General features: G+C 38.7%; 1 protein-coding gene across 2 annotated transcripts; it reads left to right on the top strand.

The window, feature by feature from the left end:
• The first annotated feature begins 261 nt into the window (after positions 1-261).
• Positions 262-27,149, top strand: TRAF5 (TNF receptor associated factor 5). 2 transcript variants are annotated; one of them, XM_081944963.1, is made up of 11 exons: positions 262-663; positions 13,606-13,832; positions 14,902-14,959; positions 15,437-15,538; positions 16,853-17,017; positions 19,235-19,312; positions 19,659-19,733; positions 19,971-20,063; positions 23,625-23,765; positions 24,683-24,851; positions 26,168-27,149. In XM_081944963.1, the coding sequence occupies exons 1-11, from the start codon at positions 625-627 to the stop codon at positions 26,743-26,745; spliced, it is 1,725 nt and encodes a 574-aa protein (XP_081801089.1). In that variant the 5' UTR covers positions 262-624; the 3' UTR covers positions 26,746-27,149. The 2 variants fall into 2 exon arrangements, with proteins under 2 accessions (XP_081801089.1, XP_081801090.1); XM_081944964.1 differs by lacking the exon at positions 262-663 and adding an exon at positions 797-1,081.
• The last annotated feature ends 418 nt before the right edge of the window (positions 27,150-27,567 follow it).

Below are 27,567 nucleotides of genomic sequence, written 5' to 3'. Positions count from 1 at the left end.
TCTTCTGCACTTTCAAAGCCTTTCAGATGCCTGCAGACCATTATAATACTTCCTCTTAAAATTTTAACTTTTGCCAAGTAAACACGCCTACGCCACGCCGTGCACTCAAGGTTTGCTTAAGGAAACCTCGCGCTACCTACCCTGACTGAGTAACCTAACGGAGTCACGCGTGTATACTACTTGGCCAGCCACAGAACCAAAGGCTGAACCTCGCGCATGCTTACCTTGGGAGTCCCTGAAGTAACTCCCCGTTGATACTTCTGAGAAACGATGCCACCGATTGGCTGAACCGAAGCTTCGCTTGCTGCCTTTTTAATTTTTTTTAAATCTCCCAAACTTCGTGGGGAGGAGGCGCATATTCGCGAGTCCGCCTTTTCCGACGCCTCTGGTCGAGCGGGTGTGGAAAAGAAAACCCCAAGTGCCAGGAGGCGCGCGCCCCTCCAGCTCAGTTTGCTAAACTGGGTCTCTCTCCGCTCCTCTCCTCCCCGACCTTAATCTAAATCTCCTCGCCTGCCTTTCCCGGGTTTACCTTCCACGCGCGCCTCTGGCGGGACGCCTTGAAAGCTGCCGGGAGATCCCACGCGCCTTGTACAGCTGGAGGGTCGGCAGCCGCTGCGGAAGCGAATGCGGGAGGCGGCGCGGACGCTCAGAGACACGCCGCAGGTAGGCGACCGGAGCGCGTTTTAAGCGTGAGTTTTAGCGCTATCCGAGCCCGTTAGGGCTCCCTTAAACTTCGCGGCTCGTTCCCTTGCTTGGTGGTTTATGGTTTTGAGCTAGTGACTTCACAAGCTTAACGTGTGTAACTAGATGGAGGAGAGGTGGTAAAGGCATGGCCAATTCTGCAGTTGTGTAGGCTGTTAAGTTTTAAATCTTTTTTTTTAAGCTTCATGGGAAGAAAAAATCCATCTGGTTCACTTCCAAGTTGGGAGAAAGGCACTGTAAATAAAATGGAGGCTGCCTGAAAAGAAAGTTTATTGATGAGCGGAACCCACTGCGAGCAGTTTGGGGACAGCTGACGAATTGGCTTGAGGAGTGCAAGGATTTGTATATGGTTTCTGAAATGCTGCAGGGATTGTGCTATGTATGGAGCCTGGTGTCTTTTGCTATTCTAATGGTGGTGGGTTAACCCTTTGTTGTTGTTAGTTGTGAAGTCGTGCCCGACCCATCGTGACCCCGTAGACAACGTTCCCCAGGCCTTCCTGTCCTCTACCATCCTCTGGAGTCCATTTAAGCTCACGCCTACTGCTTCAGTGACTCCTTGCAGCCACCTCATTCTCTGTGGTCCCTTTTTTCTTTTGTCCTCAATCTTTCCCTACCTTAGGCTCTTCTCCAGTGAGTCCTTCCTTCTCATTAGTTTCATTTTCAGGATCTGGCCTTCTAAAAGCAGTCAGGGTTGATCTCCTCTGGGATTGACCGGTTTGATTGCCTTGCAGTCCAAGGAACTCGCAGGAGTTTGTCCTTAGAATCTGGCTGGGGGAAGGATGTAAATTTTAATTCATCGCTAGAGGTGAAGGTGTTTTGTTTGCAGGCTGGCCCAGGATTTCTTAATGGGCATCTGCTGTCGGCTATTAAGAAAGACTGGGGACTGCTTTCTACCTCTAAGAGCATGTTTCTCCATTTCTGCTTTGGGGGAATATAATATTCTGCCTCTTTTAACATTCCCCAAAATATTTCATTCTTCTAGAGGGGGGGGGGCTTCCCACAGCTTCAGTGTTGGAGGTTTTTAAGAAAAGACTGGGCAGCCACCTGTCTGAATGGTATAGGGTCTCATGCTTAAGCAGTGGGGTTGGACTAGAAGACCTCCAAGGTCCCTTCCAGATCTGTTTTGATTAAATCAAGATTTTTGCTCATGTATGCGTTCCCAGAAGCATCCTGCGATGCTTTGTTAGTTTGGCAGTACAATCACCTCAGCAATCTAACTGACTAAATCTTACTGAAGTTAGCAGCATTAAAGGTTTCAAGATATAAATCAGACTGGTTGGATTTGGGTGCACTGAGTTCAAAGGAAAAGCGTATCCTTTCAAATATGGCTGTGAGGTATATAGTGGATTCGAACTCTTGAATTTTAAAACCAGTAGGTGTAAAAAACCTCTGAAGGTTCAAAAAGCATGGTAAGGAATTAGGAAGATCTTTTTTCAAAAAATAGGGGTAGACATAACCTATGAGTAAACAGAAAACGTACAGTAGGAGGCTGTACATCTTTCCTCAAAAGTAAGTCCCACAGGGCTAGTGGGTGCATAAAGCAATAAATAATCCTCACATGCTAATGTAGCATTGACAGATAGTAAAGTGATTCTGCTTTCCCAAAGGTATGCACTTCATAGTGTACAACTATTCTTTCTTTCTGACATGAAAGAAACTGAAAAACGGGGGGGGGGGGGAGTGGTGGTAACCTTCACGCACCTACCCAGCAATCTTAATGCTCTTTTTCTGCTGTCCGAACAGGTCAGGGATTCTTAAGCTGGGAAAGTTACCCCCCAAACGGCAATTGGAGGATATTCTAGAGATAATAGAGCAATTTGTAATTGCTTGCTTGGGAGTCCAGGATTCAGTTTGGGAATGCCACTCCTGTAAAACAACAGTCTGTTGTTTTTTAATGTAGATAATTATATTATTTAAAACTCGAAAAGGGGGGATTTGGTCCAACAATTCAAGAATCACTGACTTAGGAAATAGCTATCAAATCCCCATTGCTATGGTGATACGTGATTGCAGTTATAGTCTTCAGAGCCTGCATAGAGCTTTAAAATACTACTTCTGGAACCAATTTGTGATATACTTACACAAGATTCTTTGTGGGTTCTAGAAATAATGTTCCAAACAATATAAGCTATGGGATGAATCAAGAATCCCTCTACTATACAAGATCATTTAATGGAATAAGAGTTGATATATGAGTTTGTTTGTTTGCTATTCTGGAGATAAAATGTGCAATCATGCTCCTTGAAAACTACTGGGAGACTGCAAAAAACTCCTAAGCTACATTAGATTTTTACATTTGTAATACCAAATGTAAAAATCTAATGTAGCTTAGGAGTTTTACCGTTATGTGAGACAACCAAGCATAAGTTGGCTATAGTAGGGTAAGAGGGATGGAAAATTGTTTCGATAGATTGATAAATTTTGTACTAGACCTTTTCTTCATAAGGATGAGCTAAATTTATAAGTGCACGAGTTTTTCAGGGACTTGCCCTATCTCAGAATATACGCACTGCCAAGACAAAAAACTGAATTTGATTTAATTTAAATTAATGTCATTAAATTTAATTGCTTTTCAGAGGTTGAGGTGTTTTTGTTTTTACTTTTGAATCAGTGTTGACTCCTGGCAACTTCTTGAACGAGTTTCTGCAGTTTTCTTAGCAAGATTTTCACAAGTGGCTTCACATTACCTGGTTTCTAGGATTGAAAGAGTGACTGGTCCAAGATTACTTACCGGAGTTTGTGACTCAGATGGGCCAAGAACTCACCCTGATTTCTAGCCTGATGTCTTCCTTAATCACTACATCAACCTGGCTCTCTTCAAGAGGATTACTTGCATTTAGTGCAGTAAATTGACGTTGCTTGCATGAAAGCTGCTGCATTAGTGTAAAAAATAAGGTATCAATACAAAAATTAGGTATACTGGACACAATATTGCAGATCCTGTAATGGTTCCAAATTGTCCTCCGTAATCTACATTTCTTTATTTCTCTTTTAGATAAATAGTAGTTGATTTTTAAATTATAGATTTGATACTATACTAAAGTAAAATAGAATAATATTTTTTAAAGTTAGAAAAGGGAATGGAGAATAGCAATAGATTAGTCATGAGGAAGATAGTTATGTATGTTTACATCTGTGGGTATTTATACAATTTATAACCACCATTCATAGAATTTTCTGTACGGCATTATATGATATATTTTTGTACATTTAAAAATAATATTTTAATGTTAAATCTTGATTAGTTATTAACTGTTTCTGTAAGTCAAGTGATTTTGCTATGAGAAATCAATATTAATTACAAGCAGTTTCATTATGATGAAAGAAGAATACTGTTTCTTTTGAGATGCATAACCAATTAAAATAAACTCCAAGAGGTTTAGGGGAAAATGTTTTTTGTTTGTTTGCAAAAGCAAAATAACATATTTTAATGCTGTTCTTTTTGCAGTTGTATGAATTAATAAGGGAAAAGGAGCGTTGGTGTGCACTCCTAATTCCAAAACTGTGGGGTGCCTTCTGGCTGCTCTGTTAAACAAGAAATAATCATTTAAATCAATTTATTTTCCCTAAAAGTCACTGCTTGTGGGGAAAATGCATTGGGGCTTTGGTGCAACATCAACTAGTGTTGTAATACTTAAGTTTGAATGTGTTTGAATCATTTTCTCCTTTAACTTTGCTTTACAAATAAAATAAATCTCAATAGAACATACCAATGTTTTCCCCAAAATAAGACCCAATCTTAAAATGTTTTGGGCTCCAAAATAAGCAGGACTTATTTTCAGGGGAGATCTTAAAACGATGTTCAATACAAGCAGCGGGGTGTAGTCTGCACATGGGGTGGAGATGTACAGCTTCAAAGCGCAGCAGCAATTGGGCCAACCTCGGAGCGTGGGGGGGAGCTATGGGTTTGAGCTGTGCTGGGTTGGTGTGGTAAGGGTGCTGAGATGGGGGCGATGAGGGGGAATTAGCATATTTTTTACCTTTATCTGAATATCATCTGAATATCACATCAGATATACCGTGTTTCCCCAAAAATACGACCTATCCCAAAAGCAAGTCCTAACCCTATTTTCACACCTGCAGCTAATATAAGCCCTACCCCCCCCCAAATAAGCCCTAGTTAAGCCCTGATCACTTTCTGGATGCAGGAGGCATGTATGTACAAATCAAGCTGGTATGGGGAGGTGGAGCTGTCCCACATATCCTGTACCCACTTACCTTAGGACCACCACAGCCAGGCCTCCCATGCCCCTACACCTCTCAGGCCGCTGCCTAACTTCTGTGGTTGCTCATAGCTGCTCAGCTAATTGTGCCGGTGCTGCCACTTGCAGCAGAAGGCCACATGGCACATCACACCGGTGCTATCGCTCAAGTCAGGACGTTGCATGGTGCTTTGCACCTGTGCCTCCACTTGCGGCAGGACGCTATGTGGCTCATTGGGCTGCTGTTGCTGCTCATGGCAGGATACCGCATGGCATGTTGCACCGGGGCTGCCACTTGCAGCGTGACCCTGCGAGGCTCATCGCACTGGTGCCACCACTGGTGTGCACAACAGCATACCACACCACACTGCTTCCTGCCGTGAGTGGCAGCACCGGCACAACAAGCCACGGGGCGCCTGGCTGCAAGCAGCCACAAATGGCCGCAAAAGTTGCGCAGTGGCGCGACAGGTGTCAAGGCATGGGAGGCCTGTCTGCAGTGGTCCTAAGGTAAGCAGGTAAGACATCCTCTGAAAATAAGATCTGGTGCTTATTTTGGGGCCCAAAAGAAAATAAGACCAGGTCTTATTTTTGGGGAAACACAGTAGTCCACTGTTTTTGTACTTCCTGCATAGAATATAAATAGGGGGGGAAATTAAAGATACAACAGCCCATGTGATTATGATATACTTTCCATGTGTCCAGATTAATTTCATCCAGTTCATTTTAACTTATTGGGGATTTTCTATGGTGGCACAGTGATTAGAATACAGTATTGCAGGCTAACTCTGCCCACTGCTAGGATTTCGATTTTCACCAGCTCAAGATTGACTCAACCTTCCATGTGAGGTTGGTAAAATGAGGACACAGATTGCTGACTCTGTAAATGGCTTAGAGAGGGTTGTAAATTATTATGAAGTGGTATGTAAGTCTTATACTGCTATTGCTATTTTTGCCACTATGCCCAAATTGGAAAAATCATTTTTCATAAAATGCTGTACTGGGTATTTCATAAAATGCTCTACTGAGTATGAAATTGACTAGGATAACTTACTTCTAAACATACTTGTATTTTATTTCAATTTAATTCCAATTCAGATAAACTCCCCTGTCTCTTTTCACCCCAGATCGTGATTTGTATGTCTAGAAATCTTGATTACCCAGAGGAGGGGAAATGTTTTCATTATTTTATTTTGTTAAAAAGATTTTTGTGCAATTAAATGATGAGGTCCCCGTGCCATTACCGTCTGTCTCCTCTATAGAGATAGGCTTTATTCCGTTTGTTTGCTAAGTGGAGAAAGGCAGTTGTATGCATCATCCAACTCTATAAGTTTTCCCCCTATCAGTTGTGTAGTTGTGGGGAAGCAACAAGCATTTATAGTATATCCTGAGATGTGATTGGGAAGACAGGAACTGATCTGCGAAAAGCCATGGCTGACTTCTCTTAAGACTCAGGCTCTTCATTTCTGCTATAGATATTAAAATAGTTATTTGCTAGAATGCTCAACAAAACAATAAATAAAATAGAAGAACAGGTATTGTTGATTAAATTAGATGTACCACATAATTGAATTTATCTAAAGAAAAGACAACCCAACTCAAGTCCCTCCAAATGAGGTGTAGCCACCTTACGATCATCAGCCCTAAGGATGGCAATTTCAGCTGAAACTAATCCTGGAAATTTCCCCCTTTCTAATAACTTTTTACATAGGTTACACTCATGGGTAAAATATATTGTTTAGAAGCCATACTTCTAAAAAGACAAACCCAAGAGAAAAAAATTAAACTAATGGTTTGTGATATTCAAAAATTATTTTATTTAAAAAATACCTGTAACTAATCCCCATCTGTGTGTAACAGCTATTCTCTCATTCATATACTCTCATATGTAAACAATTAAATGGACCTCTTATTTTGACAGAGATTTTCCCCATTGCAACTGGCTATGTGCTTACATGATCATGCAAAAGAGGTTGGTAATTGAGTGCAATATGTTGTCTTTCTACCTTATTATCATGTCATAAAAAGCCTTAATTCAGATTAATATTTTCTGAGTGATAAATGTGTTCATAGCAGACATTGACATTTTTGGGTGCATTCATCCCCTTTGAGTCTTCATGTTCCACTTTTGGAATGAAAGGTATGAAAACAACTATTTTCACATTCTCAGCAATACGTGTAATTTGGACAAAGTATATTCTATATATGTTCATCTTTTCATCTACTATTCAAGTTGATAGGCATGCTCCATACAATGTGGTAGTCCTATCTTTATAGTACTTTATTTATTTATTTATTTATTTACTTATTTACTTATTTATTTATAGTACTTTATATTTTTACTACTATCAACTATTAGCATAAAGCACGTTACAATTCTGAGTGCAGCTTAATGATTCTTTGAATACTTTTAGATTGGCTTCTTAATAAATATGAACACAATTGGAAATTAAGTTTTAATGCTGTTTGTTTTCCTTGTTAGCAAAGAAGTGTAATCCAATGATGCTTTTTACTAAGAATTTATATTCCTCAAAAAGAAATAAAAATTCAGATACAAAATCTGAGGTTACATATATTAAAAAATATAGTGACATATTATATAACTAATAATCTAAACTGCTTTGAAAATTTTAGTAAATGCCACCTTACTATAATTAGGTGCTTTTTTCAAGAACTGAGTGTCTTTTATTTACATACATTCAAAATAATAAAAATGCAAGAAAATGTTTTAGATCTATTTCAGGGAATTTTGAATTATTGGAGTTATATTTGTTTATGTAATATGAACATCATCACAGACTTGTAAAACCTAATAAGAAGGAATATTAATTGTTATCAATATTTAGGTTTGTAGCTGCATATACTTGAATATGTTAACAACTGGATAAAACTGGGAACTGGGTATGTCTAGTTTAATGAAAAGAAGGACTAGGGGAGACATGATAACAGCGTTCCAATATTTCAAGTGTTGCCAAAAAGAAGAGGGAGGCAAACTATTTTCCAAAGCACCTGAGGCCAGGACAAGAAGCAATGGGTGGAAACTAATTTAGAAGAGAAGCAACGTAGAACTGAGGAGAAATTTCCTGACATTTAGAATAATTAATCAGTGCAACGACATGCCTCCAGAAGTTGTGAATGCTCCAACACTGGAAGTTTTAAAGAAAATTTTGGATAACCATTTGTCTGAAGTGGTGTAGGGTTTCCTGCCTAAGCAGGGGGTTGGACTAGAAGACCTCCAATGTCCCTTCCAACTCTGTTATTCTATTCTATTCTATACTATTTGCAGAAAAGCATGTTCGTTTGTTATAAAAAAACTAAGTAAAATGCTTCATAAAATGCACTTTATCTTAAAAGATGTTTTAAATTGAGGCATGGCCAGTGTTAACATGCATAGTGAACCAAATAGTGATATGCCACTTCAATATATTGTGTTTCCATGCAAATAAGACCTATCCTGAAAATAAGCCCTAACATTTTACATGCTTGCCTACCCCAAAAATAAGCCGTATTTTAGTCCCCGTCCACTCCATCTCACTATCTGGTTGCTCAAGGCTGCAACGGGGCAGGAGGCCATGCGGTGCCAGTGCCATGCCACAAGATGGGGCAAGGCAGGTGGGGATGGAGCTGCCCCATATGCCCCGGACCCACACACCCCAGGGCCCCTGCAGCCAGACCAGTCCCCTCTCAGCGACCTATCCCTGCCTCTTCCCTTTCACTCCCCTCCTGAGCTGGACTGCCAGGAAGATGGGTGGAGGAGCCTCGGTCCCCTTACCAATCCCCCTATGCTGCTCCTGAGCCAGAGGGGAGCGACAGTGAAAGACCTCCACTGCCACTGTGCATCAACTGCAACCACTGCTGGAGGGGCTCCCACTCCCCATATTACCTGGTCCCCGCCGCTGCCTCCACCTGCTGTACCGCCTCGCGCCACCTCCTCCCAGTTTGTCACCTGCATTGATGGTTTCAATGGTGGCAGCTCTGGGGGCTGCTGGTAGGAAGCGGTGGGGAGCAGGGTGGGGGGAATCTTTCTCCACATATACATACCATACACTCTCACCAGCCCACCCACCTCATGGCGGCACCCACTCTCTGCATTGTCCCCCAGGTGGCTAAGCTCTGGTAAAACTACACTGCCTGGAGCTGGGCAAGGAAGGCAAGGCTTGCCTTCCCCAATGGTTCTGCAAAGAGGTTTTGCATGGAGGAGAAGATCGCTTCCCGCAGAGTTGCCTTGGCACCTGATTCAGACAGCAAACAGAAGAGCTTTTCTCTTTTTCTCCAGGGCCTTTCAAATTTCCTCCCCCTTCGCTTTTCTGCCTTAAAATCCAGAGCAGACATGTTTTCCTCCTGATCTACTGAAGATAGCTACCAGTATGGTTTTTGTAAGAAGCTGAGTGTATGTGTGAGTCCAGCCACCTTGTCACAGGCTGGCCCTGGCTGAAGTGGATCCACTCTTTCACCTCTGGCTAAAGTGAGTGTAGTTTGTCACTCTGACTAATGTGCAAGAATTGAGCAGAGTAATTTACTTAACAGAGGTCAGGCAAAAGTATTGGGTAGATGAGTGCAGAACAGTTTTTAGTTATTGTGCCTTTTATAACACACACACACACACACACACACACACAGACATACCTCCATTCATCTTTTGATTACAGGTGGTCTTTAGCAATAACTTAAGAGTTATAGCCCATTTCATAATCCTTTACAGACCTCTCTGAGCGGTTTACAGAGTCAGCATATTGCCCCCAACAGTCCGGGTCCTCATTTTACTGACCTCAGAAGGATGGAAGGTTGAGTCAACCTGGAGCCGGTCAGGATTGAACTCTTAGCAGTGGGCAGAGTTAGCCTGCAATATTGTATTCTAATCATTGTGCCACCACGGCTCCTTGACTTAGGACCTCATTTGGAACTAGATGGTTTTTAAGTGAGTTATGCCTAATTGTACAATCTTTTCTGTCATGATGTAATCACTACAGTTATTACGGTAAGTAAGTGAATCAGGAAGTTGTTAAGCGTATCCAGCTTCCCATATTGTCTTGTCAGAAACTGGCTGGGAAGGTTGCAGATAGAAATGAAATGACCCTAGGACACTTCTAACCATCGCAAATACATGCTAGTTGCCAAGTGCCCAAATTTTGAACACTTGACTGTGGAGGTGCTACAGTGATCATAAGTGCATGGACCACTCCCTTTTTTCGTTGCCATTGTAATTTTGAGTGTTTGTTAAATACCTGTAGTACAATACCATTTGGCATAGCTCAGTGTTTCTTGATCTTGGCAAGTTTAAGATGGGTGGACTTCAGTTCCCTGAGTGCCCAAGCCAGCTATGGCTAGCTTCTGGGAGTTAAAGTCCACCCATCTTAAACTTGCCAAGGTCAAGAAACACTGACAATATTTCATAGAAATGGATTTGCAACCAAAAAAAATCTGAAAACTATAGGGAAACATCTGAAGCTGGGAAAATGCTTTAATTGACCTCATGTGAGCCATACTGTCAGGCCTGTAATTATATTCTTTTTTGGATCTTTGGCCTGCCACACTTTCTTATAATTTTCTATGCTGTTTCAATAGTGTAGTAGTTGGGAGGGGGGAATAGAAAAGAGTAGGATTGTAGAATGGATTGTTGACATTCTTTTGTAGAAGCCAAGGTCATCTTTTGTCTCCGCACATCGACACCTGGCCGGAAGAAGATGGGTGTACATGCCAGCGTGGAAGATGATGATTGGAACATGTGATGGATTTGTGGGTGTGGGGAGAGATCATGAACTTTCAACTGGGTGAAATTAGAGGATGTACTTCCAGAGTTGAAATTTTCCATAGCCGTGCTAACATGCCTGCGGAATAAATTGCACCTTAAAGGATGTTTTGCCTTGGACAATGATTTATTTCTGCATGGTATTTAGAACCCTAACACATACATGAATGGTGATACAGTTAGTAACAGCATAGAACATTTTAATAAGAAGGTACAAAATAGAGTTTAAAAAGAAAATAAATACAGTATATATTCTGTAGGAATGTTTAACGTCACGAGCTACAATGGGTTACAGGCAGGAAACACAAATGTAGAAAAGTTGCTTCCTGTCTCATAAACTTAAATTTCGTTTCTGACATATGCAAGCTGATGGAAATATGCATTATGTTTTTAAAAGTACCACAGCTCTGTGTGGTTTCTAAACTTAATTTCCTCTTAACTTACTCTTATATTTGAATCAAATTGTGAAAAGCAGTTTTATGAATCTTAATTTTGGAATGAAGACCTTTTATTATTTTAATTGCAACAATTAAAAAAATGGAATGATATATTAATTCAGACCATATGGTTTCTTGATATACTGTAGGAAATCAAAAGAAGAATTTAGATGTATTTATTGTGTGTGTGTTATATCTATTATGATGATTTTTGTGTAATTAAAACTGCTCCCACTGATGATGGAATCAAAATGAATGCAAAGTAAATAATTTTCAGCTTCCAGAATGTGGGAATCTACGTGTGTGTTTCTCAAACCCAGCAACTTTGAAATGTGTGGACTTGAACTCTCAGAATTCCCCAGACAGCAATGGGTAACTGGAGCTGATTAAGTGGATAAGGTCAGGCTCTAGACCCGTGATGGCGAACCTATGGCACGCGTGCCACAAGTGGCACGCGGAGCCATTTGTCAGGGCACGCGAGGCGCGTGAGTTCACCTTTTTAAAAGCTATTTTTCGCCTTCCCCAGGCTCCAGAGGCTTTATAGGAGCCTGGGGAGGGCGAAAAGAGCCTTTCCCCCCCCCCGGAGGCTTCAGGGACCGTCCGAGGCTTCCCTGATGCCTTTGGAGCGCTTAAAACGACCCTCCGAGCAACCCGGAAGTCACTTCCGGTTTGCTCGGAGGGTGGTTTTAAGCACTCCGAAGGCTTCAGGGAAGCCTCCGGACAGTCCCTGAAGCCTCCGGAGGGCCTCCGGGGGGTCGGGGGAGGCTCTTTTCGCCCTCCCCAAGCTCCTATAAAGCCCCTGGAGCCTGGGGAGGGCAAAAAAATGTAAAAATGGGGGAGGTCGCACGTTGTGTGCGCATGCGCACTGGGGGGGTCGCACGTTGCATTATGGGTGTGGCACACCCGCACTCGACCCCCCTGCGCTCCCCCCACTTGTGGCACGCGAGCCAAAAAAGGTTCGCCATCACTGCTCTAGACCTATGTCCAGTTACGGTAATCAGCTCTATTTATCAATTCTAGTTTTAGATAAATGTTGGTTTTCTGTCATGTGGACAAACTTAACCTTCATCTCATTAAATCACAGTATTTTCAGATCCAGATTATATATAATTGAGGGTACTATCATTTTTTTGTGTTTACATTTTCCAGAGGACAGTCATGATTCGCTCTCACAGTGAAAACAATGAAAAGTTTTGCCATGTTTTGAAGAGAAATGCATTTATTATGTCCTACATTCTTGTAGATGGTCCATTTCATGTGATGCCACTTAAATGCCTGAAGCATCATCCTTGGAAATTTAAGGAAGATACATTTAACTATTGCTGGGGAAGGGAGTGGAAGGAAATACCAAAGGAGAGATGGGAAACATCAACAATTTATTGTAAAAAATAGTCTATAGCAGAGATGGCGAACCTCTTCGGCACCGAGTGCCCAAACCGGAATGCATATGTATGCCTTGAAGACCAGCTGGCCCGTGCGCATGCGTGTGTTGGCCAGGTGGTCTTCTGGTTACTTGGTCTCTGGAATGTGTGAAGATCAGCTGGCTGGCGCGCATGCGCGTGCCGGAAACCAGAAGACCAGGTGGTGATGGCGCACGTGCCCATAGAGAGGGCTCTCCATGTGACCTCTGGCACGTGTGCCATAGGTTCGCCATCACGGCTCTATAGTAATCTTTAAAATGAATGCACAGTATGCTGGCTGCAAAATATTAGGAGTCGCCATGCCACACTTTTTAAAAGTGCAGAGTTTGAAAAGCATTGCTATGGATGAAACAGCCTTAGGCCACCACTAAAGATAACAAGGTCCTTATCATTTAGCTTTGCTGAGAATTCCTGTCAGCGTTCCTCCCTGCTCAGGGTGATGTAATTTAGCTGTCAAAATAAAAGGTACATTAGTAGAAGCAACAATGTTCTTATGGTCTGGGGCTTATATTTGGGGGTTCTCAGAAAGTGGGTTGTAACATAATGATGATGATAATGAGGAGAATGAAGATGATGATGATATACAGTGCATAGAATGTGAAATCACAGCTGCCAGTTCTTTAGCTAGTGTTGGCTTTCATAAGCATCAAATTCTTCCCAGGAACCTAAGATGATATCATAACGTATTATATGTGTAGATTCATGCAGTTTGACCTTCTGTAATTGACAGATGGAAATTTTGTCAATACCCAGTATTGTTCTAAATGATTTGGTGTGGCAGCCAGTGTGTCAAAAACCATTGGTACCACCACAGCTAACTTATGCCATAATCCACAAACTTCAATTTTCAGATCTTGATACTTTGATACTTTGTAATCTTCTTCCTATTCTTTGTCTTCTATTATTGCCTGGCATTGCAACTGTTTACACTCAGTGTTTTGATTTGTAGACAAATTGCTGGCATTTTGTAACATTTTAATTTCCTTACCAAATTAAGGTAAGGATCTGGATAATTTTTTTAGTACTGAAACAAAAAGAGAGGGAGAAGTAGCATTAATACTCAAGTATTACATTTCTCTTCATGATTTTATTCACAGTTAAAGCCCATGGCCTCTGAAGATCTCGCAGGCCAGTTGCCAAATCCGTACGTCAGGCAGAACTCCTCAAATGCAGTTTCTCTGGAATTTGATCCTGATGTCAGCTATCAGTTTGTGGAAATCTTAGATGAACGATACAAATGTACACGCTGTCACCTAGTCCTCCATAATCCACACCAAACAGGATGTGGACATAGATTTTGCCAGAATTGCATTGTTTCTTTGAGGTATGAATGGCTTCTTTTTCTTACAATATTTGTGCAAATCCATGCCGTCACTGTTTCCTTCATAACAATTATACAGTTTGTAATTTTATAGAATGTGCAAGGGTAACCCATAAAAGGATGCTTATTTAATTTTGCTTTTCTGGGGTGCTATATAATTCCAGCAGTCTTATGTACGTAAGTGCTCCCTAAAATAAATAAATTTCAGATATATTTAATGCTATCTGGTTACTATTCATAGTAATTTTCCCCAGTAACGTACAGCTAAAATAAGTAAAATGTGGGCAGATTTTATATCTTGGCTGGGTAATGCTGTGAGAAGCACATGGTAAAGTCCCTAGTGAGAAATGGCCAATATATTCTGAACATAAGATCTTAAATAGCTATATTTTCCCATGAACTTTTGTTTATTCCAGCAGTTGAAATCGTATGTGACTTTAAGAGCACAAAAGCATTATGATGATTGAATCAAGTGTGGCTTGGTGTCATATCTTTACCAAAAAACGATATTTTTTTTAAAAAAAGCCTCCTGTCTGATAGTTAAAAGTTTCATTTTGATTCACTAGGTTTTCATTAGAAGATTGCTGTTTTCGTTTTCTGAAATATCCAGAAGCTTCTGGTTATATCTTATGAATGAAGTGGACATGTAGGTGATAGGTGTGATCACAAAGTAACATTAGCTAATTAGGGTGTTACTAATAAACGTGTGAGGGGAAAGCTGTGTAGAATCATGTCTGGAAATACTGGCCTCACTTGCATCTTTTCTTTCTTCTTTTTGTTGAATAAACAGCTCATAATCTACCTGTATCTTTGAACTTCCCACAGTAGCTTTTTGAAACTAGAGAAACCTCTCATTTGGTAAGGATAGCTCTCTCTCTGGATATAGATTTATGGAGACATAGATATAGATAGAGCTATTCTCATGAAATATATATTGCAAACTAACAATGCAAAATAAATGTTATAAATTTTACTATTTTTATGCACCAACAGCATAAAAATTATAAATACAAAATATAAATACAAAAGTTTCAAATCTGTAACCAAAGAAAATTTGTTTCTGTCCTTATAGAGATTTAAATACAGTACCTACATGTCCTATAGACAATGAAATAATAAAACTTCAAGAGGTAAGAAAAAATGTTTATATGACTTTATTCTTATATTCATATTCATACAATCAGTATCATGCTATTTGGGGCAATCTGTTTATTGATGTTTTTTTAGTGTACTGCTAAATGGAAATTAAGGTAAATTTAAACCCAAATAAACCCAAATAAAAAAGAAATATAAACATTTGAAAATAATCCTTGCTGAATAGCATTTTCAAACATGATATAAAGCTTGTACTGAGACTTATAATTAAGTCTCTAGGTATGGGAAATCTTATCTTAATGATGTAGTTCTTTCCCATTTCTTTCATTCCTCACATAATGTTGCCGTTTTCAGAGAGTATCATTTATATAAAATGCACATAAATATATAAAATATAATAATTAATTTTAGGAAGGTTGCCAGGCTGTGTCTTACAGGCAAAGGATTGTCATGAATTACTATTTTTTTGCTTGTGTGTATATCAAAATCATACTTTTTGTTTTAAATTTAAGGTTTTCAAAGATAATTGCTGCAAAAGAGAAGTACTCAATTTGCAAGTGTTTTGTAAAAATTCACCAGCCTGCACTGCAAAGTTATGTCTAGGACGCTACCAGGTTTGTATTCTTGTATTATATGTTAAGCAAGTTAAAAATAAATGCTTCTATAAACTGAAAACCAATCTTTCTTCACCTTTTTATCAAATATCTTTTTGAAGAAAATAGGACAGGGGTTTTCAAACTTTTTCAGGATACAGAACTTGTTAAGTTAAAAAAACAAACAAGCCAGAATTCCTGATCAAGAGGCAGAACTCTAGTGATAGAAAATCAGCTGCATTCAAATGAACTTTTTGTTGTTGTTAATCTCTTATTGAATGTCTTAAAGTTATCACAGAAAGCTAGAGTTCTGTGGAACTCTAGGTAAAAGATCCTGTATTCTTTTTTAAAACTGACAATACTGAGAATTTTGAATACTTTGCTTTTTTAAAAAAGTTTTTAAATATCATTTAGACCAAATTGTTTGTAAGACTGAATATCTTCCTCTGCCTCTTTCTAAATATGACAGTATAGGCATGATTATTGTTGCTCTCTCATCAATTGTACAGACTTATGTGTAGTTAGGTTTAATCACTTCACTCCATAATCACTCCATAATCATTTTCCTGACTCAATTCTAAATGTATTCAAATATTTTTATGGATAGAGCTAATGGTGTTAGTGGTATTCTTGTAAAAACCCTTTTTATACCTGCTATGGTCTCCTTGCACTTCTTTTATGCCTTTGTACTTTTGTTGCTGATGTTCTTGTTAAAATTTTCTATTTTCTGCATGATTTTTTTCCTGATTCTAATTCTGTTCACATTCTAAACTGTTCTTTCAAAATTCATGCAATTCCTATCTGTTTTAAATTTATGACAATGTTTTATATCTGTAGAAAATACGGAATATATATGTAAGCCTTTTCTGCACAGGAGTAAGCTTGTTTAATTTGGTGCTAACAGTTACAGTTTTCTCAGCATATAAAAGAAGTAAGGTGATTAATGAGTGTACCGATAAATTGGAGAAGTCTACAGCATTACGTAGCATCAGTTCTGTACTGAGAACAGCTTCCTCAAAAAATAATTAAAAAGAAGTGGTCCAACTATGCAAAATGCTTTTGTAGCAGACTAGGAAGTGGTTATAGTTTTACTTTGGCGCTATTTTAGTCAAAACTTCAAAAGCTTTATATTTCAAGCAAACACAACTGTTATCATTCGCAGGATAATGAGACATGAAAAAAGAGGTTTATGTTTGCTTGGAGGGAGAAGGATTTATGTCACAATTTGTAAGTAGAAATCTAGAGGATATGGCTGCTTTCTCTGCATAGTATAGCACTATGTCTAATGAGGGTACAGTGCAATCTACAATGCATTATTCTACTTTCTATTTACAGGATCACCTGCAACAGTGTTTGTTTGAAACTGTGCAGTGTACTAATGAAGGCTGTAATGAAAAAATTGTTCTGAAGGATTTAAAAGAACACCTTATTCAGCAATGTAACTTTCGAAAAGAACAGTGCCAGTACTGTAAACAGCCTGTGATATCAGTTAATTTAAAGGTTAGATTCAGCTAAAATGTTTTAAATTGTGTATTTTAAATTACATTATAATTTTATTTTTATAATGCTATGAATTATATATGAACACATCCAGAAGATAACATATTGGAGAAAGTTTATAAATTATTGTCTCCCATATGATCTATCATAGTCTTGAAAATAATGAAGGCGCTCTGGATTATGCTATCATCTATATCAGGGGTCCTCAAACTTTTTAAACAGGGGGCCAATTCAGACTGTTGGGGGGCCAGACTGGGTGGGTGGGCATGGCTAGGTGGTCATGTGACTGAGTGGGTGTGGCTAGGTCATGTGACTAGGTGGGCATGGCCAACTTAACAGTCCATTGAACAATGCACACAAATTAAGCTTTAATTTATTTTGCTCCTGGGGGGTGTTTTATTTGCTTTTGTTTTCATGTTGCTCTTTTGATTGCCTTTTCTTTTTACTAGATTGTTTTTTTCAGTTGTTTAGGAGTCTAGTGGTCCACGACAGGAAACTCAGTTTTGCAGCAATTCTTCTCAGCCCCAAGGAGCTTGAGAAATCTCTGTCTTCTCTCTCTCTCTCTCTCTCTCTCTCTCTCTCTCTCTCCAGCGGGCCGTAGTTTGATGACCCATGATTTATATATACCACATAATTTTGAAAATGCAAATTAGAAGCATTTTGGACACTCATTGAAATTCATTGGCTGCTAAAGAGCTACCGACTATGAGATGCTATCATTATTGTATCTGACCTTCTCAGAACTGAAAGGAGTAGTTCTTGCTGCCATAACTTTCTCAGAGGTTTCTTGAAATGATTTTGAATTGCTGCTTTTTAAGTATCAAATCATTGTCATTTACAGCAGCTTCAGGCTGGGAGAGTAACATTTTTTGTTTATGCTTGTTTTTTTTCCAATTGGCAAGAGGAATACAAACTCTGCAATTTTATGGAGTAATTTCTAAAAAAACTAAAATAACTAGAAACAGATACCAGTTTTCTATTTTAAAACCAATTAGTTTATTGCTAGTTGTTTCAACATATTTTCAAATAAGGACCATTTTCTTCTGCTTAAGCACAGCAGAAAATGGAGGAAAATAAAAACAAGAGAAACCATAATAACTATAATGGATCCTCCCTGGTTCTTTGGAAAGTAAAGGCCTGGAAGATCAGAAGTGCTTTTAATCATCTGTTACTCTAACCTTGCAATAAAGATACTGTTAGTACTTAGGGTTTTAGTTTCTTTTATGAGGTGTCTTGAAGGGCTGGTATCTATTTTGCAAATCTGAAATTTCTTCTTCCCTTCCTTGCTGTTATTTTTCAGAGAACTATTGAGTGTCCCTTCTGAGTTACTTCCCACACATTCCTTCCTTCAGTGAGCTGAGATATATCTTGTTTAGCCACTGACTTGTTTAACTATTGCAGCTCTTCTTCCTCCTCTCCCCAAGTTTATTCTCAGACCATAACAGTAATGTTAGATTGGGTAATGAATAGGGGCACACACAGGCTTAACGGTAACAACAACTCTTTATTAAGTGCAACAAGTGAGAACAATCCAGCGAAGGTTGAGTCTGACAGCAGCCCTTTTATAGGGAGCTGTCAGACCCTTCGACCAATAGGATCAAACCTCTGTTCCCGCCGGAACAGAGGACCTTGGTGGAAACCACTGTAGTTAGAACAAGTATCTTACAAGTAATATGGTGAAAGATTAGCAGTTTTAAATTGTCTACCTTTAATATATTAATTGTGATACCAATTCTCTTGCCAGCTTATTTTTTATATAGCCCAAATTCCCCACCAAACAGAGGTGTGTTGTGATTATGCAGGTGTTTGGGCAGGGTGGCGGAATTTGCATACACTCATTCACCATTATATGCTAACTATATTTGGGACGGAAGGAAATGGAATATCTAGGAAGAAGACATAGCTGATTAACTGGAGCATGAATGGAGACTCCCCTTTGCTGCATTCTGATATTGTCTATTAGGCAAGTTCAATATCCACATATAGAACTTTTGAAAAAAGTATTCAACTGTATTCCTTCCAATAATGTCAGTAATCCCGCTAAGGGACTGTCCTTGTAGACTGTGCCTGTAATTGATTCTATTAGGACTTTCAATGAGCAGTGGTAAATAAACATTTATTTACAATCATTCGTATGCTACCTGTTTTCACTAATTGACAAATCTCTTTGTTGGGCTTGTTAACTGTCGTCATCACCATCTTCCAATTTATTTTTAGACCCATGGGGAAGTAGATTGCCCAGATTATCCCTGGATTTGTCCCTATGGCTGCATGCAGATGATTCTGATGAAAGAGGTACAATATTATTTTTGGCTCATTAAAAGAATTTTAAAATATAATACAATATTTTAATAACAAACCATGCCTACTTTTGCTAGTTTTTATCTGGTATGCAAAGTACTTATTTAGTCCTAGCAATGTAATTCTATATTTCCATAACTGTATCACGTAGTATTAGAATTATTATTGAAATTGTAAATGATCATTAGACAATTTCCTTATTCCTAGGAAATTGTCTAATTTTTACCAAAGTTTTTATAGAATGTTGGTAAAAATAATGCTTATTATCCTCCCTTCTCCTAAATATTGAAATATTCCAAAATATTTCATTAATGCTTATCTTAATCTGTAATTTTTACAGGCAGAAGATCATGTTTTGGTATGTCCTGAAATGGAAATTGATTGTCCATATAAAATGTGTGGCTGTCCTAAAAAGGTATTGCACAATAAGACAGACATAATTAGTATTACAGTAGAAGCAGACTTTCCAAAACACAAAAGGGAACCAATTAATCACTGAATATTTTTCCAGTCCTCTTTGAAGTTTGAACAATAGTGAATATCTTCCCAATATCCTAATTACTTTAAAACCATGGTAAGAGAATGTACTAATCAGGGTGCTTTCTCACTTACCTTTTACATTTGATATTACTTATACATGTATTTTTTGTAGATTAAAAGAAGCAAGCTTTTAGAACACGAGGATATCTTCTTGAGAGAACATATGCTACACATTGTAGATAAGAACTCAAAGTTGGAAGATCAGGTAAAGTGCACGTTCTTGTAAATTCCCAAAAGTTGTTTTTAAAAATGAAAGCTGTTTTGGGAATAGATGTAGAATGAGGTTTGAAAAATGACTTCACATCTAATGGAGTACCATCATCAATATGTAAATTTGCTTTAGTGCGTTAGCATTTAACTTTCTCTCTTTATCTTACTTGGGACATTTTTAGCGGTTTCCCATTTTCCTACTAATTAGGCCTGAACTATTGAATTTCTGGAGGCTGCTTGCATCATGTTTCCTCAGAAGCATGTAACATAAAAGTGAAATTGACATCAGATCATTGCAGCAGTTCTTTTGAAACCAAAATTTTCAAGATTCTCCTTTGGCCAAAGATGGACATAGATACTGTTGTCAAGATGAAGTAGAGTCTAATGTGTTTCAGTGGATAAATTTTTTTTATTCTTTTTCTAAAGTATCATCAGGGTTTGAGTTTCTTCTGACATGTCAAATTACCTGAATGATTATTAGCAATGATTTTGAAAAGTGTAGTACCATAATACATATTCATTTCAATTCCTCTTACAATGCAGAAATTATGACACTTACACGATTTGGCAGATAGGCATTCATGGGATTCTTACTTCTGAATTCCCCTTATTCTCCAGATCTATATTAACTATTTTCAGTTTTCTGTTGATTAAAAACTACTGCTTGTAGCATACAGTGGGGCAAAAAAGTATTTAGTCAACCACCAATTGTGCAAGTTCTCCCACTTAAAAAGATGAGAGAGGCCTGTAATTGGCATCATAGGTAGACCTCAACTGTGAGAGACAAAATGTAAAAAAAAAGACCAAACAATCACATTGGCTGATTTGGAAATAATTTATTTGCAAATTATGGTGGAAAATAAGTATTTGGTCACCTACAAACAAGCAAGATTTCTGGCTCTCACAGACCTGTACCTTCTTCTTTAGGAGGCTCCTCTGTCCTGCACTCATTACCTGTATCAATGGCACCCGTTCGAACTTGTCATCAGTATAAAAGACACCTGTCCACAACCTCAAACAGTCACACTCCAAACTCCACTATGGTGAAGACCAAAGAGCTGTCAAAGGACACCAGAAACAAAATTGTAGACCTGCACCAGGCTGAGAAGACTGAACCTGCAATAGGCAAGCAGCTTGGTGTGAACAAATCAATTGTGGGAGCAATAATTAGAAAATGGAAGACATACAAGACCACTGATAATCTCCCTCGATCTGGGGCTCCACGCAAGATCTCACCCCGTGGGCTCAAAATGATCCCAAGAACGGTGAGCAAAAATCCCAGGATCACAGGGGGGGACCTAGTGAATGACCTGCAGAGAGCTGGGACCAACGTAACAAAGGCTACCATCAGTAACACACTACGCCGCCAGGGACTCAGATCCTGCAGTGCCAGACGTGTCCCCCTGCTTAAGTCAGTCCATGTCCGGGCCCATCTGAAGTTTGCTAGAGAGCATTTGAATGATCCAGAAGAGGATTGGGAGAATGTCATATGGTCAGATGAAACCAAAATAGTACTGTTTGGTAGAAACACAACTCGTCGTGTTTGGAGGAGAGAGAATGCTGAGTTGCCTCCAAAGAACACCATACCTACTGTGAAGCACGGGGGTGGCAACCTCATGCTTTGGGGCTGTTTTTCTGCAAAGGGACTAGGACGACTGATCCGTGTACAGGACAGAATGAATGGGGCCATGTATTGTGAGATTTTGAGTGCAAACCTCCTTCCATCAGCAAGGGCATTGAAGATGAAACGTGTCTGGGTCTTTTAACATGACAATGATTCCAAACATACTGCCCGGGCAATGAAGGAGTGGCTTTGTAAGAAGGTCCTGGAGTGGCCTAGCCAGTCTCCAGATCTCAACCCCATAGAAAACCTTTGGAGGGAGTTGAAAGTCCGTGTTGCCCAGCGACAGCCCCAAAACATCACTGCTTTAGAGGAGATCTGCATGAAGGAAAGGGCCAACATACCAGCAACAGTGTGTGCCAACCTTGTGAAGACTTACAGAAAACGTTTGACCTCTGTCATTGCCAACAAAGGATATATAACGAAATATTGAGATGAACTTTTGATACTGACCAAATACTTAGTTTCCAGCATAATTTGCAAATAAATTATTTCCAAATCAGCCAATGTGATTGTTTGGTCTTTTTTTTTTTTACATTTTGTCTCTCACAGTTGAGGTCTACCTATGATGCCAATTACAGGCCTCTCTCATCTTTTTAAGTGGGAGAACTTGCACAATTGGTGGTTGACTAAATACTTTTTTGCCCCACTGTACATCAGAAAACCTTTTTTTTTTAATTGAAAACAAATATTTTGGATAATGTAGTTTTCCAAGATGTGCCTGGAAATTAAAGTAGTCAGCCGATTCCATTAGTACATGAAAGTGGGAAGTTATATTGTTGCATAGTAATTGAACGGTCTGAGTGTCTTCTGACTCAGGATCCAAATGCAGTCTTTTCCATGCATTTTGTTCCAGAAACATTGCTAGGCAGTTAGCAATATAGGAAACTATTAGATTTAGAAAGCTGCAAGGTATGGCTTAAGTTTGACAAGATGGTGATAATTCTATTCAGAAAAATGTAAAATGGAGGGCACCTAAGTACAAGAATGTGAAATGTCCTGTTTGAGTCAAAAATAGAACACAGAGGATGTTACGACTGTCCCAGGTGAATGTTTCTAGAACAGCGATGGTGAACCTTTTTTGGCTCGCATGCCACAAGTGGGGGGAGTGCAGGGGGGTCGTGTGCGGGCGTGCCGCACCCATAATGCAACGCGCGACACCCCCCCAGTGCGCATTCACGCACAACGCACGACCCCCCCCCATTTTTACATGCTTTTTCGCCCTCCCCAGGCTCCAGAGGCTTTATAGGAGCATGGGGAGGGCGAAAAGAGCCTCCCCCGCCCCCCCCCCGGAGGCCCTCCGGAAGCTTCAGGGACCGTCCGGAGGCTTCACTGAAGCCTTCGGAGTGCTTAAAACCACCCTCAGAGCAAACCGGAATCTTTCCTATAAAGCCTCTGGAGCCTGGAGAAGGCAAAAAATAGCTTTTAAAAAGGTGAACTCAGCTGGCCAGCGCCTTGTGTGCCCTGACAAATGGCTCCGCGTGCCACTTGTGGCACGCGTGCCATAGGTTCGCCATCACTGTTCTAGAAAGATGTGAATTACAGGTAGTCCTCTACTTACACCTGTAATTGAGTCTGGCAAATACAATTGTTAAGTCATAAAAGTCATAAAGCAGGTCATGAGATGTGATAAGTACCTTTTGTGAGGTCCATCGTAACTTTGAATACTCGGTAAGCAAACACTCTTTAAGTTGAAGATTCCTTGTAGCTGGCTTGTTTGGTACAGCCAACCGATCCAAGTGGTATATTTTGTGTTTGTATGTGTGACTGCTGAAGCAAATGTTTGAATACAGCTCCTAACTGAGATAAGCATAAGTTGGGGAAGTTTACTTTAGGCTGTAGTGTTGCTCTGTGTGTGTGTGTGTGTGTACATATGTATGGGAGAAAACTGTTTTTAATTGCTTACATTAACAATTTTAATCTTTCACTTTTCAGATTTCGGATCTTTATAAGAGCCTTAAATATAAAGAGTTAAAAATCTTGCAACTGTCAGATATGATTAAAAATTGTGAGAGAGAATTCAGAGAGTTATCTCAGCTATTTTGCAAAAACAGCAACCTGCTGGCAAGCACTCAGGTAAAATAATTCTCCTTTCCTAGTATCTTCCTTACCTCAATGGGAAATCAATGAGAATCTATTTGTGAGGAGATTTTAGCTTTGCTATAGTTGATGCATCAGTTTTTTTAAAATTTATTTTGTTTTTATTATATATTTACATTCTGAGATTGAATAATTTTAATGTTAGTAATGCTTTATTAATATACTTTTTCAGATTTGTTTTGTTTTACAAGATTCAGATGTCCTAGTCATATCTCATTAACTGAGATGATCCTTGATATAAGTCTGAAGCTTGTCGTAAATAAAAAAATAGTAATTATGCATCTCATTCCTCTAGGGAATGTCACAATTTCAAAAATGAACCAAATACTAGATAAACAACTGCCTGCATCTCCAAGGAACTGCTACAGCAAAAAAATAAGGAAGGAAAAGGCTGGAGGCTCAATTTTCTTATGCCTCCAAAAAGTCTTCCGAAAGAAGTCTTGTTATCATGTCACAGTGCTATTGTAGAGGGCACAACAGTTAGAGCAGTTAGAATTTAACACTTCGATCTACTCAACTCATATATATTACATTCATAGATCACTGAGCTATCTGTAAGAGTTCAGGTATCGAATGCTACACTTTCACCATCTTGAATTTTACTATGCAGAATTCTAACACAAGTAGGATTTCTATTACATTCTCTCCTTGTAGAGGTGTAGATAATTTTTATTTTCAAGTAGTTAACATTTTGAACAAAGTTTGTGGAAAATGTTGACTAATTTATTTCTGCCGAAAGAAATTATTTGGAAAAATTCCAAAATGAAGAAATTTTGTTCCTAATAGATTCGTTAAAGGTTTAATAAAGATATGAAATAATGCTAGTTGCTCTGTTTTCATTTTGTTTTAAAATTGTGTTCCTCCTCTTACCCCCATCAACAATGCAATTGAAGACTTTGGCCATTCACATTGATAAAAATACCTTCCTGGAAACACAAGTAAGACAGCTGGTACAAAAGACAAATCAGCAGCAAAGCAAACTGGATCTGAGAACACTACTGGACACCATTGATAACCTAAAGCAGAAAGTTGCTCTTCTTGAATCATATGATCAACGTCTAGGTATTATTGGATTTACTTTCTCATAGATCTGGTTGACAACCCCAAGTAGAAGTCAGTAAAGAGGATCATGCAGATAACAGAGTTTTGCTTTGGTCAGACAATTCCCAGATCTTGAAATATTCCTTCAGTTTTTGTTGTCTGGTTGTGTAATATTGATCTGTCTGTAGATGAGGGATCCACTTTTGTGCATCTTAAATCAAAGCCAAAATGGGTTGTGCCATCTTTATTTACAATAATGTGTATATCAGTTAACTTTATACTAATTCACTTAAATGCACATGTTTTGGATCAGTCCAAAAAATCAACAGATTTGTATTGGGAAAAACTGCTAGATATTCTCCTTCAGCTCCTTTAGAAATTTGGGATAGAATAAAAGAAGACACCCTACTCTATCCCCACTCAATTTCCATGTAGGATATGTGTTTGTGAGAGGGGCGCGGAGAGAGATTGAGGGGGGGGGGGAGAGAAAATAAATAGAAGCAAATAATTATTGTGATTAAGAGCAGCACTTCTTTTCTTGGTGTCCTTTGCAATGGGGTAGTAATAATGACATCATTTTTCAGTTCCTAAAGTCTCCCTAATGTCCCATGATCATTCCTCCGTGTGGTGGAAACACTAATTGTAACCACTCTGAGTTGTCATGGCTAATTGATGGCCTACTGACCATCTGCTTTCAACATGCTTTCTCTAGAGTGAAATAATTGCTTTGGTCCATTTGTTATTTGAACCCAATCACTGCATATTCAAACCAGAGTTTACCATTTTCTATAAAGCCAGTTATTTATTTATTTTCTTCATTTAAACAATTTATATGACCACTCATCTTGCTTTTGTGACTCCGGATGGCTAACACAATATAACTTATTCAGTAAATACAATTAAGAAACTTTGGCTTAGTAAAATCTGATAATGTTGCATTTCAGTTTACCTTTACTGATTTACTTTTTGTTAAATATGGGATTGTACTCTACAACTTAAGCATTTTTTTCAGGTAGAACCAATTTTAAGTTGCAGAGCAGTCATATCAATATGTAATTAAAAATTACAAGGTAATTTACTACCAATTTTAAGAACAAATGTGGTTTCAATCAATAGAGTAGATTGGGTCTCAAAAAAAGCAAATATTCTTTATACAGAAAATTGTGTGATGGATTCTGAATAACTAATATAAACAATGAGATATTAATTTGAAATGTTTATGTTGAAGCAAAGAAAATGCTGATTTCTAAGTCTCTATGTCATTCTCACTTCACCCCACTCCTACCCCCATCCCCCAAAAAAGCAAATCCTGAAATGTACCTCTTTTACTCCTCTAGTTGTTTTAGAAGACTTGGCTACCCAACAAGATGTTGTCTTCAGAATGCACGGGACACAACTTAACAAAAACGAAGAACGGTTCAAGATTTTGGAAGGAGCAAGTTACAATGGAAAATTGATCTGGAAAATTATGAACTACAGAAATAAGAAGAAAGAAGCTATAGAAGGGCACAGCTTCTCCTTATTTAGTCAACCTTTTTATACCAGCCACTGTGGATATAGATTATCTGCCAGAGCATATTTAAATGGAGATGGCTCAGGACGGGGAACTCATATTTCATTGTATTTTGTAGTGATGAGAGGAGAATTTGATTCATTATTATCATGGCCTTTCAAACAAAAGGTTACACTTATGCTTTTGGACCAAAGTGGAAAGAAAAAACATATATGTGAAACTTTCAAAGCTGATCCTAACAGCAGCAGCTTCAAAAGGCCAGAAGGAGAAATGAATGTGGCTTCTGGATGTCCTCGGTTTGTTGCACACTCTGTGTTGGAAAATGCAAAAAACACCTACATCAAAGATGATACACTCTTTCTGAAAGTAATGGTAGATTTGACTGATCTTGAGGAATTATGAGAATATCCATTATAAAACATTAGAGTGAACACTTTTATGCTCTCTGGATTCTTTCAAACCTATGAAAATTGCTCTGTGGTCTACCAAGCTGTTTTTTGTACAGTTTTGAAAGACTGTTGTATTTTTTGTACTTTTAAAATGTCTTAATAAAACATGCTTATAGTTCTGTGAATTATGAACATCCAGCAAAAGTTGATCTTGTGATTATTATTATGCTCTGTTACTGTTTCAGATTAATAACTGAGAAAGCTTTAAATGGTTATGTTATGGCATCAAGTCAGTGTTGACTCTTATGACCACAGATAAATCTCCTCCAGGGCAATCTGTGCCAACCTGATTCTTCAGGTCTCTCAATGATGTGCCCTGCTTCTCAGTGCAACAGCATACCTCCAGTCCATCACATTCTGGTTGACAATTAGATATTAACAAAATAATGTTGAAATAAACCAAATACTAAAAGTCTCTACTATTTACTCTATATTCTTTATTCTCTGCATCATTTGAAGCTAAACTCAATTAACTATGAAGAATGGGAAAACATTTTCTGGTGCCTTCAGATTTCATTATTTTCAATTGTTCCTTCAAGCCAGATCCCCCATAATAGTATTTTCTTCATAGCCCAATGCAAAAGTACAGATTTAATGCATCATTCCAATTTTTAAATGGAACCCATTTGAAACTACTGTCCCAATTTAGATCATGTTTCCTGCAAGAACAATCCATTTTCAGTAACAACGATTAACTTTTAATGCCTTCGAGATACAGATCCGCACGATTTTCTCTAGAATCCATTTATTGCAAATCGGAGATCACATCCCATGC

The sequence above is a fragment of the Natrix helvetica genome (assembly GCF_964273705.1).
Source record: "Natrix helvetica genome assembly, chromosome: 2".
Classification (NCBI taxonomy): Eukaryota; Metazoa; Chordata; class Lepidosauria; order Squamata; family Natricidae; genus Natrix; species Natrix helvetica.
The sequence above is the reverse complement of the archived record's forward strand: the minus strand, read 5'-3'. Positions and strand labels throughout refer to the sequence as shown.